General features: G+C 38.9%; 1 protein-coding gene across 2 annotated transcripts in view; it reads left to right on the top strand.

Moving 5' to 3' along the window:
* The window catches only part of LOC308408468 (NLR family CARD domain-containing protein 3-like), a 22924-nt gene extending 9006 nt beyond the window's left edge, over window positions 1–13918 (top strand). The window contains exons 3-13 of one of the 2 annotated variants that reach the window (XM_080900723.1): window positions 2064–2215; window positions 2322–2435; window positions 3426–3489; window positions 3646–3856; window positions 4016–5819; window positions 5944–6117; window positions 7594–7767; window positions 9617–9790; window positions 10312–10485; window positions 10921–10967; window positions 11094–13918. In XM_080900723.1, coding sequence (XP_080756849.1) covers window positions 2064–2215; window positions 2322–2435; window positions 3426–3489; window positions 3646–3856; window positions 4016–5819; window positions 5944–6117; window positions 7594–7767; window positions 9617–9790; window positions 10312–10485; window positions 10921–10967; window positions 11094–11653 — 3648 coding nt within the window. In that variant the 3' untranslated portion in view covers window positions 11654–13918. Of the gene's footprint in view, window positions 1–2063; window positions 2216–2321; window positions 2436–3280; window positions 3342–3425; window positions 3490–3645; window positions 3857–4015; window positions 5820–5943; window positions 6118–7593; window positions 7768–9616; window positions 9791–10311; window positions 10486–10920; window positions 10968–11093 lie in introns of those variants that run through there. The other variant, XM_080900724.1, reaches the window with a different exon arrangement.
* The last annotated feature ends 6396 nt before the right edge of the window (window positions 13919–20314 follow it).

Here is a 20314-nt window from a genome sequence, read left to right as displayed (position 1 = left end):
TACAGTGGGGCAAAAAAGTATTTAGTCAGCCACCGATTGTGCAAGTTCCCCCACCTAAAATGATGACAGAGGTCAGTAATTTGCACCAGAGGTACACTTCAACTGTGAGAGACAGAATGTGAAAAAAAAAATCCATGAATTCACATGGTAGGATTTGTAAAGAATTTATTTGTAAATCAGGGTGGAAAATAAGTATTTGGTCAATAACAAAAATACAACTCAATACTTTGTAACATAACCTTTGTTGGCAATAACAGAGGTCAAACGTTTACTATAGGTCTTTACCAGGTTTGCACACACAGTAGCTGGTATTTTGGCCCATTCCTCCATGCAGATCTTCTCGAGAGCAGTGATGTTTTGGGGCTGTCGCCGAGCAACACGGACTTTCAACTCCCGCCACAGATTTTCTATGGGGTTGAGGTCTGGAGACTGGCTAGGCCACTCCAGGACTTTCAAATGCTTCTTACGGAGCCACTCCTTTGTTGCCCGGGCGGTGTGTTTTGGATCATTGTCATGTTGGAAGACCCAGCCTCGTTTCATCTTCAAAGTTCTCACTGATGGAAGGAGGTTTTGGCTCAAAATCTCACGATACATGGCCCCATTCATTCTGTCCTTAACACGGATCAGTCGTCCTGTCCCCTTGGCAGAAAAACAGCCCCATAGCATGATGTTTCCACCCCCTTGCTTCACAGTAGGTATGGTGTTCTTGGGATGCAACTCAGTATTCTTCTTCCTCCAAACACGGCGAGTTGAGTTTATACCAAAAAGTTCTACTTTGGTTTCATCTGACCACATGACATTCTCCCAATCCTCTGCTGTATCATCCATGTGCTCTCTGGCAAACTTCAGACGGGCCTGGACATGCACTGGCTTCAGCAGCGGAACACGTCTGGCACTGCGGGATTTGATTCCCTGCCGTTGTAGTGTGTTACTGATGGTGACCTTTGTTACTTTGGTCCCAGCTCTTTGCAGGTCAATCTCCCAGGTCCCCCCGTGTGGTTCTGGGATCTTTGCTCACCGTTCTCATGATCATTTTGACCCCACTGGATGAGATCTTGCGTGGAGCCCCAGATCGAGGGAGATTATCAGTGGTCTTGTATGTCTTCCATTTTCTGATGATTGCTCCCACAGTTGATTTTTTCACACCAAGCTGCTTGCCTATTGTAGATTCACTCTTCCCAGTCTGGTGCAGGTCTACAATACTTTTCCTGGTGTCCTTTGAAAGCTCTTTGGTCTTGGCCATGGCGGAGTTTGGAGTCTGACTGTTTGAGGCTGTGGACAGGTGTCTTTTAAACAGATGATGAGTTCAAACAGGTGCCATTCATACAGGTAACGAGTGGGGGACAGAAAAGCGTCTTACAGAAGACGTTACAGGTCTGTGAGAGCCAGAGATTTTCCTTGTTTGAGGTGACCAAATACTTATTTTCCACCCTGATTTACGAATAAATTCTTTACAAATCCTACCATGTGAATTCATGGATTTTTTTTTCACATTCTGTCTCTCACAGTTGAAGTGTACCTCTGGTGCAAATTACTGACCTCTGTCATCATTTTAAGTGGGGGAACTTGCACAATCGGTGGCTGACTAAATACTTTTTTGCCCCACTGTATGTACAATGTCAATTATTTCTTTTTCCTCCACTGATGTGAGGAACATTGAGTTAGGGTTCCTATCAATCAGGTTTTCACTACAGTCTACTGATGGACTCAGGAATTTGTTCTGCCAGTTTTGGTCCAATATTTACAAAATAATGATTAAAGCTGTTGACCTTATCAGCAGTGTTTTCCATAATATTGCCATTGTCGATAAAGTATTGAGGATAACTTTGTTGTCCAGAATTATTTTTAATGATACCGTTTAAAACATCCCATATTCCCTTCATATTATGTTTATTGTTGTTCAATATTTTACTATAATACTCCTTTCTACATACACGTATAATATTGGTCAACTTATTTTTGTATTTTTTATATTTATTTATATTTATTTATCTTCTCTGTATCAGAGCTCAGCACCTGATTATCATTCACAAACCCTGCTCTGTGTGTCCTTTGTATTGAAGCCTGAGCAGCAGCAGCAGCAGCAGCAGCAGCAGCAGCACATGCCACACTCTAATGGACCTGCTGGACCTGAAACTGGAAATAAACTAAATTCTGTGTCCATGAAAACTGACCAGCCAATGGAGTCTTATTTTAAAAAAATTGCTGATGGAAGGTAAATTTGGAGAGGAATTTTAGACACAATACTTTTTTTTATTTTAAAAAAATTAATATTTACAGAAAGTCATTTATTAACATTTATCATTGCTTTTTCATTTCAGGATTGATCACAGACTACAATCTTCTGGATCTTCACCCAGCTGTGTCTCCTTCAACAGCAACAAGTCAAAAAGCATGATTTATAAGTTTAAAAAGCAAGATCCTGATGAGCTGAAGTAAGCTGTCAGTAAAATGTCTCTGATGTGTCTTTGAATTGTTGTGTAATGGTTCTTACATCTGGTGACAGGGCAGGAGAGCTTTGCTAATGTACACAACTAACACACACATAGACACACACACTGATATTAGGAATCCATATTTCCTGCTGTCAGAAAGCTTCAAGCACAGTGTACGTTTTAGTTAAAGATACAAACTTTTTTTAAATCTAATTTGTCTCTCATGAGCCTCCTTGATCTATACTTCTTCCCTCACAGTTTAAAACTCAAACTTTTTGGAGTCATAATGTCTCAGGGAGATGATGATATAAGGATATTGTCATAATCTTTCCACCAATTGAACTGGTTTGGTCATCATTTGCTATTTCTCCCTGCTTACAATACAAGGATAGACAAACTGTGTAGAACCAGGAGCAGTTATTGCACCCATAGAGGAGGATAACAAATTAACATGTGTTAAAACCATTAGGCATTTCTAGTGGTTCAAGGATTAGGTGGGACAGCATAATGTCAAGCTTGGTCCGGATTCATTGATTTGATGCTATGCAGATCTTTGCAGGTAGACATCTACATGTTGTAGGAGCAGCGTAAATTTTAAAAAAATATATATCAGTTGTAATGCTTGTCCTTTTGTTTCCCTGCTGCACAGAAAACATGATTAACTGTAGCAATTATGTTTTGTAGTGAAGTTCTTAAACAGTTCAGTGTGCTTCTTTGAAAGCTGCTATAGCACCTTGTTTTCACCCTGAAAGGGGCATGGACGTTCTGATTTTAGGGCGACTCTAATAAGTTATAGTGCTAATAAGTTATAGTGCTAAATAATGTTGGCAGGCACATCTTTGTAGAATCTGGACTCTATAGATGTGGGACCTGGAAAAGTAAACCCTTATCAGAACAAGGAAAAAGGTTTACTTTTTTTAAGCATTTATTCCTATTTATGCTATTTAATGAGAGATAATATAAGCTAATTATTTTATGGTTCATCCACAGGATTGAGGACTGGGAGAACTCAGAGGATCAAAGTCATCAGTATGACGTGGACTCCAAATTTATGGTTTGTCCATGTTAAAACTAATATTTTAAATATGGTCAGTTCACAGACATACCCATGCTATATTTTGCAAACCTGTGGTTTGCCAGTCTGGCCACCATAGATCTGATGTGTGGCTTCATTAGTCTAATTGTATTCTTCATTTACGTTCTATTACAGCAACTGGAGGACAATATTATCCCTTTTGGGAAAAATGAACTGAAAAACCTGCAGAAGAGTGTGAGTCCAGATAACTCAGAAGGCAATGAGTGTGAGGATGACAGATTTTTGGGGTGTGACGACAAACAGCAGAAAGACTCATTTCTAAGGGGCACGCTGCACTTCCTAAGAAAAATGAACCAGGGGAAGCTGGCTGACTGTCTACAGAGCAGTAAGACAATCTTCCAAAGATTTACCCCACTGAATGAAGACTAAATGGCTGATCGACTGATAGATTCAAATACTCATGCTTTAGGAGAATGCATAATTGGTGGTAGGTTTGATGTACCTTTGTACTTCTAAAAATCCTGCTTTGTGTGTGTTCTTTCAGAATGCCATGCTGCAGTTTGTCAGCATAAATTTAAATACAGTCTGAAGATGAAATTTCAGTGTGTGCTTGAGGGCATTGCTAAAGCAAGAAACCCTACCCATCTGAATCAGATCTACGCTGAACTCTACATTACAGATGGGGATACTACAGAGGTCAATAATGAACATGAAATCAGACAGCTTGAAACATCATCCAGGAAAGTAGACAGGCAAGAAACAACAATCAAACGAGAAGACATTTTTAAAGGTTTACCTGGAAAAAAGGAAGAGATCAGAACAGTGCTCACAAAGGGAGTGGCCGGCATTGGGAAAACAGTCTTAACTCAGAAGTTCACTCTGGACTGGACTGAAAACATAAGCAACCAGGACATCCAGTTCACATTTCCATTTACTTTCAGAGAGCTGAATGTACTGAAAGAGAAAAAGTTCAGCTTGGTGGAACTTGTTCATCACTTCTTTACTGACATAAAAAAAGCAGGAATCTGCAGCTTTGATGAGTTTCGGGTCATGTTCATCTTTGATGGTCTGGACGAGTGTCGATTTTCTCTGGACTTTCACAACACTGAGATCCTGACTGATGCTACACAATTTGCCTCAGTGGATGTGTTGCTAATAAACCTCATCAGGGGTAATCTGCTTCCCTATGCTCACCTCTGGATAACCACACGGCCTGCAGCAGCCAATCAGATTCCTCCTGAGTTTGTTGACATGGTGACAGAAGTCAGAGGGTTCACCGATGAACAAAAAGAGGAGTACTTCAGGAAGAGATTCAAAAATGAAGACCAGGCCACAAGCATTGTTTCCCACATCAAGTCATCACGGAGCCTCCACATCATGTGCCATATCCCAGTTTTCTGTTGGATCACTGCTACAGTTCTGGACGATGTACGGAAGACTAGAGAGGGAGCAGAGCTACCAAAGACTCTGACTGAGATGTACATCTATTTCCTGGTGGTTCAGTCTAAAGTAAGGAAGATCAAGTATCATGGTGATGCTGAAACAGATCCACACTGGAATTCAGAGAGCAAGAAGATGATTGAATCTCTGGGAAAACTGGCTTTTGACCAGTTACAAAAAGGAAACCTGATCTTTTATGAATCAGACCTGACGGAGTGTGGCATCGATATCAGAGCAGCCTCGGTGTACTCAGGAGTGTTCACACAGATCTTTAAAGAGGAGAGCGGACTGTACCAGGACAAGGTGTTTTGCTTCGTCCATCTGAGTGTTCAGGAGTTTCTGGCTGCTCTTCATGTCCATCTGACCTTCATCAACTCTGGTATTAATGTGCTGGAAGATCAGCTAAAAATGCCTTTATGGTCTAAACTGTTTAAAGAAAGAAATTATTTAAAATATCTCCACCAGAGTGCTATTGACAAGGCCTTGGAAAGTCCGAATGGACACCTGGACTTGTTTCTCCGATTCCTCCTGGGTCTTTCAACTCAGACCAATCAGGGTCTCCTTCAAGGCTTACTGACAGACACAAAAAGACATTTTGAGAGCAATCAGGAAACAATCCAGCACATTAAGAAGAAAATTGGTGAGAATCTGTCTGCCGAGAAAAGCATCAATCTCTTCCACTGTCTCAATGAACTGAACAATCGTTCTCTTGTGGAGGAGATCCAACAGTCTCTGAGATCAGGAAGTCTCTCTATAGATAAACTGTCTCCAGCTCAGTGGTCAGCTCTGGTCTTCATCTTACTGTCATCAGAAAATGATCTGGATGTGTTTAACCTGAAGAAATACTCTGCTTCAGAGGAGGCTCTTCTAAGGCTGTTGCCTGTGGTCAAAGCCTCAAGAAAAGCCGTGTAAGTACACAGGTACACATGTATTGAAAACAAAGTGTATAGATATTTGAAATTAGTGAATAGTCTTCTCTGTGAAACAGAAAATAAGGCTAAATAAATGTCTTTCCTATGTTGTTTTACCTAGATTGACTTTCTGCACCCTTGCAAAGAGAAGTTTTGAGGCCTTGTCTTCAGTTTTTACTTCTGAGTCTTCTAGACTGAGAGAACTGGACCTGAGTAACAACAACCCCCAGGATTCAGGATTGAAGATATTATCTGCTGGACTTGGGAGTCCACAGTGTATGCTAGAGAATCTCAGGTCAGATGGATATAGTTCTGCCTTACCTAAAAGAAAGAAAATCCCATTTTGCAGTTGATTGTGGAATTTTTAGTAGTGAGGAAATTTTGCATCTGGATTGGACAAATGTTTGTCGTACCAGTCTACATGCTTAGATGCTTAATTTTATACACCTGTGGCTATGGAAATGATTGAAACACTTGAATTGAATGATTTAGATGTTTGACTGAAAAGTTCTACCGCCCAACACCCATTTCACCTGACCTCTTTGGCACTTCCTGTGGGTTGCTTTTTTGGGCTGCACCCGGCCAGGCCCCATGGGCTAAGGCCCGACCACCAAACACTCTCCCTCCAGCTCCTTCCTTTTTAGTCTGTGGGACTTTGGAGGCTGCTGATAGGTACTGGTAGTCCAAGCAGAATGTGGAATAGGCGGTAGCTGAAGCAAAAACTTGGAGCTTGGTCTGATCTTTTGGCAGTAAGTCGAACTTATTCTCAGTGGGTGTCTGACTCAGCCCTTTGTCACTGAATACATTCATAATTTTTATGGACAGAATTTCTAGTTGTAGCCAAGTGACAGAAGGCTTCCACTTTGGTGGCCTCAGAATCTCATCTCTGCTTTTAGAAGAGGATGTTGCCTTGTTGTTGTTGGCCTCAGGTGGTGGTCTCGAGCTCTCACTGGTGTGATTTGCAGCAGAGTGTGATTTGCAATCCGGTCCTCAGCCAAAAAAGGGTGGAGTGCTCACTCCAGGTCAGAGATGAGTTTCTGCCCCAAAGCAGAGGAGTTTAAGTATTTCAGGGTCTTAAACTCCTCTGCTTGCGATCCTTGAGGAGAGAGGGGACTGAAGGGAGAGGGGAGTGAGAGATTGACCGAGGTATCAAGCAGTCAGAGAGTGATGGGGATGCTGTACCAGTTTGTCATGTAAAGAGAGAGCTGATCACAACAGCAGAGCTGTCAATTTAACGGTTTATCCCTATACTCACCTTTCACCACAAGCTCTGTTTATTGACAGAAAGAATGATATCACAGATACAAGCAGCAGAAATTAGCTTCATGTAAAGGTGGCTGGCGTCTTCCTTAGTGATAGGGTGAGGAGTTCAGTCAAGAGGGTTTCAGAGTAGAGCCACTACTCCTCCACGTTGAAAAGAGACAGTTGCGGTGCTTTGGCCATCTAATTAAGATTCTCCTGGGCACCTTCTGCATGAGGTGTTCCAGGCATGTCACACGAGAAGGAGGCCCCTGGGGAGACCAAGGACACGCTGGGGGAATACCTACCTTTTTTTTCATATATTATCTCACACGCAGTTATGGTCTCTCATTGATAATTTTATGCTTTCATGATTTTCGTGTTTTCTGTTCTTCAAACAATAGTAATGTGGAATATGTAAGAGTTAGTGCCACTTTTAGATAGATTAGACGGGTAGATAGGATTACATCTTATTCAAAAACGACTGACATGTCACTTTAACACAAATATTACTATTCATCATTTTCTTCAGGCTGAATGGCTGTTTCATAACAGAACGAAATGTTGGTTCCCTGGCCTCAGTTCTCAGCTCCCAAACTTGCAGCCTGAGAGTGCTGGACCTGAGTAACAACGACCTGCAGGATTCAGGAGTGGAACTACTGTCTTGTGGCTTGCAGGGTCCTTCCTGCACGCTAGAAACTCTCAGGTCAGATTGCAGTACAGTGCTGCTCTAGGGAAAACAGTTAGGGGAAAAGAAGTTGTTTCAATACTATCTCCAGTATCACCAATAAAGTCAATTTAGTTAACCGTTTGGAGCCGGTCGGAGCGGGCACGCTCTGTTTTGCGTAACTATTTTTAAATCCCGGTAGCTCTGCAACCACGTAAGCTAGCGCAATAATTTTTTTTGCATATGAAACCGGAGGAGTTGTACTTACATCTTATGCCATCAACTTATCCTAGGTCACAGTTTCCTTCCACATACAGCTTTGCAAAAACTGCATAAAAAGCACTTGCAGCAACAAAAACATAATATTCCAGAAACACGCTTTGCCGATCCGATCAGCTGTTCATAACACTTCCTACGTTGGAATAGACGTCAGCGCGAACTTTTGCATGTCCGCCATTACCTGCCCAAAATCGGAAGTGACGTCATTTTCGCGGAAATGTAGTTTTTTTTTTTTTACCATCAGGGCCTCAGGGCCTATACTGGTGCTTTTAAAAGTTATCTTTGACTTTATGACTTTCTGTGTCTTTTCTGGGATGCTTAGGACTCAAATTGCACTGCTGGAAATAGCTTATTTTGATGCATATGCTGCTTTTTTGCAAATTTGCAGTATAATATTTATTTTCGTTTTTCCTGCAGTATATAAAAATTGGTGTATTTCAAAAATAAAACTATGAAGACACTCAAAATAAATTTCCTGTGGTAGGAAACTATTTTGTGCAACTTTTTTGTATTTACAGTTTTGAGGGATAAGCCTCTTAAATTTCTCTAACTAGAAATATATGTTAAAAAAGCAAAAACGAATTTCAATTTTTTTGTAGTTTATTGCACTTTTTTTGCAATTTATGTAATTACTATGCACCTAATGCAGACATATTATTAAAGTTTGGGCTATAATGGTTGTATTGATGTATAGCAACTTGAAATGCTCCCAAAAATGGGGCATGGGGCAATCCGCCCTAACTCGCTAACTGAGATTTGCCGCGTTAATGCGGTTATGGCGTTAAGTTCATTTTAATGAGATTAACGCTGACAGCACTAATATAGACAGTACAGTCTGACATTATACAGTCATCTGGTGTTTAGCATGACTGTGATAAAATAGTTCTATTAACCCTTTAAGACCTACCATGGAACCAAGTCCGCCAGAGCTTATATTATATTTTTACATAGTGTGGTGCCATTTTCAGCAATTATACAGCAATTATACAATTATACAGTTATACAACAATTATAGCCCAGATTTTAATAATATTTATTAAAATCTGGGCTATAATTGTTGTATTGATGTATAGCAACTTGAAATGCTCCCAAAAATGGCACCACACTATGTAAAAATATAATATAAGCTCTGGCAGACTTGGTTCTATGGTAGGTCTTAAAGGGTTAATAGAACTATTTTATCACAGTCATGCTAAACACCAGATGACTGTATAATGTCAGACTGTACTGTCTATATTAGTGCTGTCAGCGTTAATCTCATTAAAATGAACTTAACGCCATAACCGCATTAACGCGGCAAATCTCAGTTAGCGAGTTAGGGCGGATTGCCCCATGCGTCAACATGTTTGCGCGGTTAGCTCGTTAATGCATTAGCACTGTGCAGCCCCATTAACAGGACAATGCGTGCTAACTCGCTAACGAAGATTTGCCGTGTTTTGCGGTTATGGCATTATGGCACTAGTCTATATATTTCTTTACTGTCTAGTATTGACTATACCGAAGGTATTTAATTGGGCTATTTATTTTTACAAGTAAACACCCCAAAAATGTGATAAGATCTTGATAACTTGTTTCACTTAAAATGTTATTTCTCTTATTGTCTCTTTAGACTGAGTGTCTGTAACCTCTCTGAAGCAAGCTGTGCAGCCCTGTCCTCAGTTCTTAGCTTGCAATCCTCTAGTCTCAGAGAGCTGGATCTGAATAATAACAACCTGCAAGATTCAGGAGTAAAATTGCTGTTGATAGGACTGAAGAATCCACACTGTAGACTGGAAACTCTCAGGTCAGGTTTCTCTAACCTAATCAAATGGTCATCTTTAAATTTAGTATAATCTTTTTGTGTGTCATACCAGTTGCACATCTATTCTGTTTCTTCCTATGGTACCATTTTTCAGGTACCTTTGTTGATTTCAACATCTCAACAGTCTAGTCCAGTCTAAAACACACCTTGGCACATTTCTATACAGTGGCTTTTATTATTGTTTAGATATGAATCTATTTCTCTGAGAGCAACAGCTCTTTATCATTAAAATAAATTAAAATATTGTATTTATGTCAAAACGGAAAATTTATAGTGTTGGTCAGCTTGTTTTAATACTAGCCCAAAACTCATTTATGACATATAATATAGGCAGCTTTAACCTTCCCGCAGTTGCTGCACTCTTCATGCCACTTGGCAGAACAGATCCATACTGCCAAATATGAATACTTGCAGATGAAAATAGCAATGGTAATTTAACAGTAATGGTCACTGCATTACAGAAAAAAAGGGATAAAATATTTAATTTCTTTGTGTGTTCTCAGGATATCAGGCTGTTTGATTACAGAGGAAGGCTGTGCTTCTCTAGCCTCAGCCCTGACTTCTAACCCCTCTCATCTGAGGGAGCTGGACCTGAGCTACAATCACCCAGGAGACTCAGGAAAAAGGCTGCTATCTTCTGGACTTGAAGATCCCTGTTGGAGACTACAGAGTCTCAAGTATGGAAAATGTATTGCACTCAAAGATAATGACAAAGAGGAGAAAAAAGCTAAATAGGTATAGCCATAAGTAGATTAACTGGATAGTTACTGTATGAATGCTTCATTACTTTATTAGAAGAAACAAGGCAACAGATTTAGTGTGTACAAATTGTGGATCTGACCTTTATTTGTAGAGCGACATTTCATGTACTTCATGAAATAGTAAAGTGATGATAACAGTAAAAATAAATGAATGGTAACTCAAAGAAGAACAGATCAAATAGACTTTAATCCTGTGTATTCAGCTTGTTTACAAGTGTTCCATACTGATGTAAAATGCATTTGTGAAGAACACAGTTATTACTCCAACACTGGCAGTAAATAAGTGAAGTGTGTGGATGAAAGTGCATTGTGAAAAGACTGTGTTGGTCCTGACAGTCCTCCTCCTTTCAGGTTGGAGCCTGCTGGTGTCCAGTGGCTCAGACAAGGTCTGAGGAAGTGTAAGTATGTTTTAAAATGAGTCAAAATTAAAATGACCAAAACTTACTGTGGATGAAGATGATCTCCAACGTTAGTTTTCATGAAAAGGTAATAATGAGCAGATTATGTCCTTTTGTCTTCATTAGATTTCTGTGAGCTCACAGTCAACACAGATACAGTAAACAGAAACCTTAAACTGTCTGACAACAACAGGAATGTGACATATGTGAAAGAAAATCAGTCATATCCTGATCATCCAGACCGATTTGACCAGAATCATCAGCTGCTATGCAGAGATGGTCTGACTGGCCGCTGTTACTGGGAGGTTGAGTGGAGTGGAGGTGTGCATATATCAGTGAGTTACAAGAGAATCAGCAGGAGAGGAGAAAGAAATGACAGTTGGTTTGGAGGGAATCCTCAGTCCTGGAGTCTGTTCACCGATGGTGGTTACTCTATCTGGCATGATACAAAAGGAACATCCATCTCTTCCTGTTCCTCTTCTTCCTCTGTCTCTGGCAGAGTAGCAGTGTATGTGGACTGTCCTGCTGGCATTCTGTCTTTTTACAGAGTCTCCTCTGACAAGCTGATCCACCTCCACACCTTCAACACCACGTTTGATGAACCTCTGTATCCTGGGTTTGGACTCTGGTCTTGGTCTTACTTATCACTGGCTTCCTCGGTACGTTTGTGTTCTTTGCAGAAATAATTCACTTTTGTTAAATAAACTCAGACTGTTGACTGTGTCACACTGGTCAGGATCACACACAGCTACAGACCCAGTACTACAGAGCAAATCCAGATGTACATCAAGTATATCTTTTCATTACACAGATTCACGTTTGAGCTGTCTTTCAACTCACATGTGACTGAATGTTGTTCTTGTGTCCTTAAAAGCAAAGGATAAAGACAGTAAGAGTTATAACTGCTGCCACCTGGTGATTAGTCACTCAACAACAAAATGCATTTGTTTATTGTTTTCCATTTTGACGAGACAGATAGGCTTACTGAGTTTGGTTGTGAGCGTGTCCTGGAAAGAAACAGATTCCTGCTAATTATTACTTAGTAATATCAGAGTCTAAAGATTTCTTGTGTAACACTTTTAATGAACGCACTGGTACTTGTAGTATTTTTCTACACTAACTGAGCATTCAAAGTGAGTTTCACTATTAGCCACATTCACTCACAAATATTCATGCAGCGCTTTAATCTATGTTTATAAGCACTTTTTATCTGTCATGCACAAACTGACTGCTGGCTGCACTGGATACCCCCTTATACATTTATTAAAGGAGGGAATTAGCAAAACAGTTGTTGTAACCAGGCTGTAAACGTGTTTGTTATGTTGTTACCATGTTGTAAAAATGTTAATATTTTCATATTTTTTTAACAGTATACTTGTAGAGGTGTTTTCAAAAAGTACTTGTATAAAATGTAAATGAACATAGAAAGCAATCCGCAAACTATTTAAACATAATATTTATTAAAGATAAGATGAAAACACATAAAATTCTGAGGAAGTGTAACTTTTTTTTTTTATTGTGTGGAAGCATCCACACTATTGAGTTCCTTCTTGATGTTTCCGTACACTTTTCGCCGTGGATCTACTTCCACAATTTTTGTGCTATTTTCACCGTTCAAATTTTAAACTATTCTGCTATTTCTGCTAATGACGGCTATGTCTTTTGGTATTTTTCACTATTATACTTTTTAAAATATTAAGCTTTTTTTCCTTTAATTTGAAATGAATGGGAAACTTCTGCAATTCTGCTAAAATTTGCTTGTTTTTGAAACTTAACTACTTCCTCATATTTTCACATAGAGCAACCATTCAAACTTTAAAATGTTCTCAAATTATTGGGCTATTCAGGTATAAATCAGCTTTTTCAAATCTTTTACCGTTTTACTTTTATGCCTCTTAAAGTTTTCAGTTGCAAAATTGTGATTTTTCACAAAATACATGCGTCGTTGTGGTTGCTATGCTCTTGGCTTCCAGTGTGCCACTGAAGGTTTTGCAGTCTTCTCTTCATGTCCGAACAACTTCTTGCTACTTGCTCAATTTTCACTCAACTTCCACAAATTATACATCAAAACGTAGGTATTTTTGCTGGCTTTCAGGAAATGTCCCCATCATTGTTGTGGGACTTATAGAATTTTTGCAAATCTCCTCAGACCAACACAAAGTCGGAAAACTCTCCATAGAAAGTCAATGGAGAGTTTGTTCAAAATCACTGCTTGATTTCTGTAATGAGAGGCATATTCGAATCGTCATATCTCCTTAACGAAACAAAGTTAAGACATGAAGCTTGTCCCAGTATATCTTCAGACACTCCTGACGCTCACAATTCAAGAATTTCTTTCTCACCTATTACCGTTCTGAAATGAGTTAGACTTGTTTGAGGGTAGGAAATTCGTCCTTCGCTCAGATTTCTTCAGATTTCAAACTCTGGAAATGAACCACTTTTTTCTCTCGTCATAACTTTTTGTTGGATTTCCACAGAGACCTGAAAATTTCCATGACTGTTCACCAAATCCTGCTTTCTCTTACGGTGAAAGAATGATATCGATGCTCCAAATAGATTTAGAGTTACAAAGCGTTGTTTGAGGGCAGGTCAAGGCAATTTTTGCTTCGCTCTACTCAGTTATGGTGCATTACAAGTCAAATATCTTTAATAATTCATATTTTAATGATAAATTGTTAACACTTTAAGATTCCCCCCTCTCTTCTGAACAAAACGGTGTAAGAATGACCGCTCTATCCCCTACGGTTAGGAAATTATGGTCATTTGTTTGAGGGGAGTCGTCACTATGAGAAATAGACTGCAAAAATCCTGTGTCTCTCTGTGCTGCGTGCACCTGTTTTGGTGGGAAAAAGTACACAGCCTCTCTGATTGGTGGATTCAAATTCAGCAGCTCCCAGCCTGCTTGACTGAGCTAGAAACTTGCTTCTCTCTCCGTGTGTGTGTGTGTGTGTGTGTGTGTGTGTGTGTGTGTGTGTGTGTGTGTGTGTGTGTCAGAGAGAGAGAGAGAGAGAGAGCCTTTTTATGGGATGATCTCATTGTAAGATTTAAATTCAATATATTTAGACTGGTTGACTGAATTGGATCTTGTGTGTGTGTCTCTCTGTGCATGTGTGTTTCCTTATGTGTACATATTTGTGATTGTGTGGCTGTTATATATTTTTTTGCTGATTTTTTTCATTTAACAAGTATATTTGAGGGACCCTCAACATGTTCAGCATTTTTTCAGCTGTCCATTTTGCTTTTCCAATTTTTCTGTTTAAGTTATTACTATTGCGCTAAATCATACTATTTCTGCTATTTTATAAGATTTGTGCTAAATATAGTATTTCTGATTAATTATAGTTTTTCTACCAAATCATAGTACAGTATTTCTGCTTTTTATAGGATTTGTGCTTAATATAGTATTTCTGCTAAATGTAGTATTTATGCCTAATCATAGTATTTCTATATATTTCTGCCAGGTCCCCAGGCAGCCAATCCTCTGTGAGGACTAAGGCATTCAAATTTACATATCAGGGCCTGCGCGGCTTCCCAGCCAGCCAATCATATCTTAGGGATGAGATGAGACATTCAAATTTACAAATCAGGGCCTGGACGGCTTCCCAGCCAGCCAATCATATATGTGGGCTGAGGCATTCAAATTTGCATATTGGGGCCTTCGTGGCTTCTAAGCCAACAAGTCATCGATGTCATATATCTCTAAAAATTCATATTTTAATGATAAATTTTCAACACTTGACGATTTCCCCATCTCTTCTAAACAAAACGTTGTAAGAATGACCGTTCTGGCCAATACAGTTAGGAAATTATGGTCATCTGTTTGAGGGGAATCCTCACTATGAGAAATAGACTACAAAAATCCTGTCTCTGTGCTGCGTGTGTGCACCTGTTTTGGCGGGAAAAAGTACACAGCCTCTGTGGATTCAAATTTAGCAGCTCCCAGGCTGCTTGACTGAAACCTGCTTCTCTCTCCGTGTGTGTGTGTGTGTCTGTGTGTGTGTGTGTGTGTGTGTGTGTGTGTGTGTGTGTGTGTGTGTGTGTGTGTGTGTGTGTGTGTGTGTGTGTGTGTGCATGAGAGAGAGAGAGAGACCCTCTTTAGGGCAGCATCTCATTGTTGGAAAAAAATATAATATATTCAGACGCGTTGACTGGCATAGACCCTGTGTGTGTCTCTCTCTCTGTGCATTTGTGTATACATATTTGATTTTGTGTGTATCTGTTAGCTGTTCCTTCTTGTTTTTTAAATTTATTTTTATTTCTTTATTTTTTTTTCCACAGGTGAACAACAATTAGTTTTGTGGGAACTTAACCATGTTCCGGTTTTTTTTCAGCTTGTCATCTTACTTTTCCAGTATTTTCACTTAAGTTATTACTATTCTGCTCAATCATAGTATGTGTTCTAAATCATTGTTATTATGCTATATTGTAATATTTCTGCTAAATCATACTATTTCTACTATATTATATTTTTCTTTCTAAAAATAGCATTTCTGCTATATAATTGTATTTCTGCTATCTTATAATATTTGTGCTAAACCAGAGTATTTGTGCTGAAACATAGTATTTCTGTCAAATTATAGTATTTGTGCTAAAACATAGTATTGATTTAAAATTACAATATTCATAGTTCATCACAGTGTCTCTGGTAAATATATTTCTGCTCTGTTGTACTATTTTTCTAAATCATAGTGTTTCTGTAATGTTTAAGTATTTTTGGCTAAATATATTCTTTCTGTTATCTTATACTATTTCTCCTAAATTCTTGTATTTTTGAGAAGTTATCATGTTTCTGGTAAAATACAATATTTCTGCTAAGTTCTGCTATGCTATTGTATTTCTGCCAAGTATTTTGTTTCCTCTAAGATATTGCAGTTCTGCTAAGTTATTCCATTTGCTTCTGCAAAGTTTTTACAATTTCTGCAACTTTTCAGCTTTTTCAGCTAGTTTCTGCATACAGCTTCAGCTTTAAAGCATCCACACTGCATTTTCGCAGGAAATGCAAATTTTTCTAGTTCCAGTTTGAATGGAGTGAATGTTGGCCTCTTTTGAAAGGACTCGTCACACAATTTTTCCAATTTTCTGCTGTTCATTTCTAATGAGTTCATAGCGTGAGTTGGCATGAATTGCACCATCGGTTGGTTTCCTGTTCTTAGCTAACAGGAATGGCACCCAGTGTGATCTAATGCTGCTGTAGCCCATCTGCTTCCAGGTTTGATGTGCTATTTGTTTAAAGATACTCTTCTGCATACCTTGTGTTATGATATCATGTGGTTTTATTTTGAATATGTTAAAATAATACAATAACAAAAAAGGAAAATGACAAGTTCATCATATATTATTGAGATTTCTACATCACACAGAGGATAAATACTGGGTGAGAACACCCAGTCAAAGCCATATTTGTTCCCTGTATATTGCAAAACTAGAGTCATTGCTCTAGTTTCTCACCAAGTTTGTTCCATAGCTTCACTCCCAATCCAGTATCATGGCAAAGCGTATAATAGACACGCTGGTCCACAGTGTCCATTTCCCAATGAGGCTAAGCGTGAGCTGCAAAAGTTACAGTAAGCTGCAGTACCAGCAGAGGGAGATATTTTATTTCAATCCAACATGAAAATAATCACGGTTACACATTTAAAGAGACAACACATTTACATGTATATACACATTAGCCACATCTACAGTTTCATGCCATGATACTGGGATTTTACTGTTGTATGGACACAGATGTTTTAAACTGAACTCCCCTCAAATCAACAGTTTTAGAATATTGTCAGTGAGCACGTTGTTTTTGGCTTTAAACATAATTTGTGTGGTTTGAAAATGAGCCAGATCAGTAAATTTCAGTATGTTTGATTTCAAGAACAGGCTTTTGTGTGATCTCTGTGACCAGTATTTAGAATTATCCTCATGGCCCTTTCTTGCAAAATGGTAAATGATGACAGTGAACCATTCATCATTTGAAACCTCTGAACAGTAATTCAAATTTGGTGAAATTAGTGGTCAGTAGAGAATGTGGAGTAATATGAGGTCCCAAATGTAAATTGCTTGAAATAATGAAATGCTTTTTGAAACTTTGTTATACATGTCATGATCCTGGGTCATGTTGACCCAGCATTCTTAGTTTTCGTGTGTTTTGTATTTTGTTCTTTATTTTTGCCTTGGTTCCTAGGTTGTTCTGTTAAGATGTTCCTTATTGGATTTCCCCTTGTGACTTTAACCCCTGTGTGCCCCTCTGTGCATCTGTGAGCCCTTGTCTACACTCCTTGTGTTTTATTCCATGTTTTCCCCAGCCCGTTATGTCTGTGCTCTCTCTCTCTCCTCCTGTCTGCACCTCTGTGTACTTCCTGTTTTACTTTGACAGTCTCCCATCAGTGTTTTACTCATGCCGTGTCTCGTTATGATTATCAGTGTCACCTGTGTTCCCCGTGTGCTCCTACTTCCCTCGTTAACCCTCTGTGTCTTTATGTCCATGTCTCCCTCAGTTCAGTGTCGCGTTCTCCTTCATTCATGGCCGTGTGTTTCTCTGTGTACCAGTGTGTAGTTTTGCTCTCTAACAATAAAGCTGTGAATTTTGAGTTCCATCCTGCCTCTGTGAGTTTGCGATTGGGTCCTCATCTTACCTGCACACAGCCGCATTATGACAATGCATGTATTTTATATGAGATTTCTAGCTTATACCATCAATCAACACACCAAGAAGGTTTTTTTCATGGAATCTTTCAGGGTCCACACCATCTACAGTATCTGTACATTTCCAGTCTTGTGAGTTTCTTTTACAATTCCAAAAGAATTAAGATAATTGTAGTTTTACTGATACCGATTATCTGTCATTATCATTAACTGTTTATGTATTTCATAACGAAAAACCTAGTGGTGTGCTGTTTATGCAATCCCATGTGTTCTCCTGGCAGCCAAATACATTCATTATTGAGAATTAAAAAAACAGAAATCTCTTGGTAAAGTAGCTAGTTTAGTAAATTTCAGCTTCAGCCTGACTCGTGTAGTTGCTGGACTTTGCCTTTGTTGGGCAGTTTAGCTTCATATTTGTCTATGAACTCACACACCGTAACTGTGCTTGCAGACTCTGGCTCCATTGTAACATCTAATTTAATGAAAGCTTGAAAATAATATTCATGCTCATGGTGAATGTGGAAGAACCGGCATCTGCATGATGCTTTTATCTTAAATCTGGTTAATATACCATATTTTTAAAAATGAACACATACGTGTATCTGGAAAATATATGCTTTATAGATATCTAAATTATAGACGTCTATATAGCGACTAGCAAAAAGAGTAGAATACCCACACTACGATACAAAGCATGTGCTCCTAGCTCAGAATAAATAGCCTGAAGGATCCTCACAAAGGCACATTTCAAACAAGTAGATGTGATTATGCAACCTCTGTTTTTGCCGTTTAGAGTGTCCCCATTAAATATGAACATTAGCTAAAATAAACAGATAATCTCCCACTCTCTTTCTGCATCTGTGCATGCCTTGAGTTGAGTTTTTCTTAGAAGGCAGAAAAACACTAAACCTCTTCTCTGCTGTCTGTAATTTCCAGAGACCGAAAGACTTTTCTCGTTAAAGGGCTTTGAATGACAAACAGCCCACACGCACTAATCTGTCAGGGAGTCTTTTATTCAGGATTAACAAAACTGTAAAAGAGCAAATCACTGCTGGTAATTCACCCATTACAAAACACTGTGGAAGCAGCAACAGCAATGCGGAGAAGCAGGGTGGAATTACTGGAATACAGCAGGCGACTGTTTGTCTTGAACAGTGTGAATCTGTTTAAATGTAGAAAGTGCGAAGATGAGGCTGCATATGCAAGCTAAACTACCAATGTCTCTTTCATAAACAAAATGACGAAACCAAGAACATTTAGTATTAATGCTTTAGTGCAAAAGTAAAAGTTGCCTTCTATTTAAGGGCAATAGTCTGATGGTCTACAGTGAAGGTCATCTGATTTACATTTATGGGCTTTTAGCTCATTGCTGCTCACCAAGTAAACATTTTTTTGTTACGTTTTTTCTGTCTAAAGCAAAAAAAAAAGGAGAAAAAATACTTATTGGAAGCTTTTTAATCAGCCACATTTTAAGGGGTCTACAATAGTTGTGATGCCCCCCAGAGATAGTGACTGCTGACTGCTTAGCAAAATTTTCAGTTTTTCACTACTTTCCAGCACAAATTCCAGCTTTTTCAGCTGTTTTCAGCACAAACTTCAGCTTCTTAACCTCTTTTCAGCACAATTTTCAGGTTCCTTATCTCTTTTTTTTGCTGTACATTCAGCAATTTTTACCTCTTTTCAGTACAATTTAGCTTCTTCTGCACAGTGCACATTTTTTCTCTCATCATATCTTTGTTTGAGACCAGAACTGCTTTGGCGCAGTGGGATGCGCAGCTGCCGTGAGATCCGGTGGCAAAGGTTCAAATCCTACATGTGACATTTACTACATATCTTCCCTCCTTGCACTCTCCCTGCTTTCTTGACACTCTTCAGTGTAGTCTTTCAAATAAAGCAGTTTTCAGCAAACAGTTCAGCTTGTACACAGTGTTTTCAGCAGATAGTTCTCCTTCTTCTGCTGTTTTCAGATTCCACTACACAGCATTCACACTGCATTTTCACTGGAAATGCAACTTTTTCTAGTTACAGTTGCTTTAATATCTAAGTCAAAGTGGACAGCTCTGTCTGGTTCCCCTCTTTGGGACATAAGATCACTGGTTCTAACACATGCCTTTAGCGAGCTGTATAGATAGACGTCTGTGAAGTTTGGCAGTCATCCAGGTCATCGTAGTTGAGGCAGCTTGGAAAAAAAAGGTCCTTTCCAAGCTCCTTAGACAGACGATAGATAGATAGATAGATAGATAGATACTTTATTGATCCCACAAGGGAAATTGTTGCAGCAGCATGATGAAGTGTCAAAATAGTGCAGTCTACAATAAACAACAAGTAAACAACACAGTTTAAATAAAAGTGCCACAAAGGCCTGGTAAGGGCTTTATACTATGAGATAAGCAGCTTCTAATGATTTAACTAATACTACAGTCTTTTATTCATAAATGGGTTCTTTTTTAAAACAGTAAGATATTATTTTAAATCTTGGTTTTTGAGTACTGTATTTCCCGGACTACAAAGCGCACCTGAATATTAGCCGCATAAGCTAAAATCAGGGGAAAATCCTGTTTTGTACATACATTAGCCGCACCTGACTAAAAGCCGCAGGTGTTTCAATGTTGACTTATCATATGTAAGAGAATATGCACAAAGCGAATTGTCAGGAAAGAGATGGCTGTTTGGAGACACACCCCTTTTATTAATATTTTGAAAAACAAGTTATG

This window comes from Rhamphochromis sp. 'chilingali', assembly GCF_963969265.1.
Source record: "Rhamphochromis sp. 'chilingali' genome assembly, chromosome: 13".
Taxonomy (NCBI): domain Eukaryota; kingdom Metazoa; phylum Chordata; class Actinopteri; order Cichliformes; family Cichlidae; genus Rhamphochromis; species Rhamphochromis sp. 'chilingali'.
Note: the sequence above shows the minus strand (reverse complement) of the source record. Positions and strands in the feature narration are given on the sequence as shown.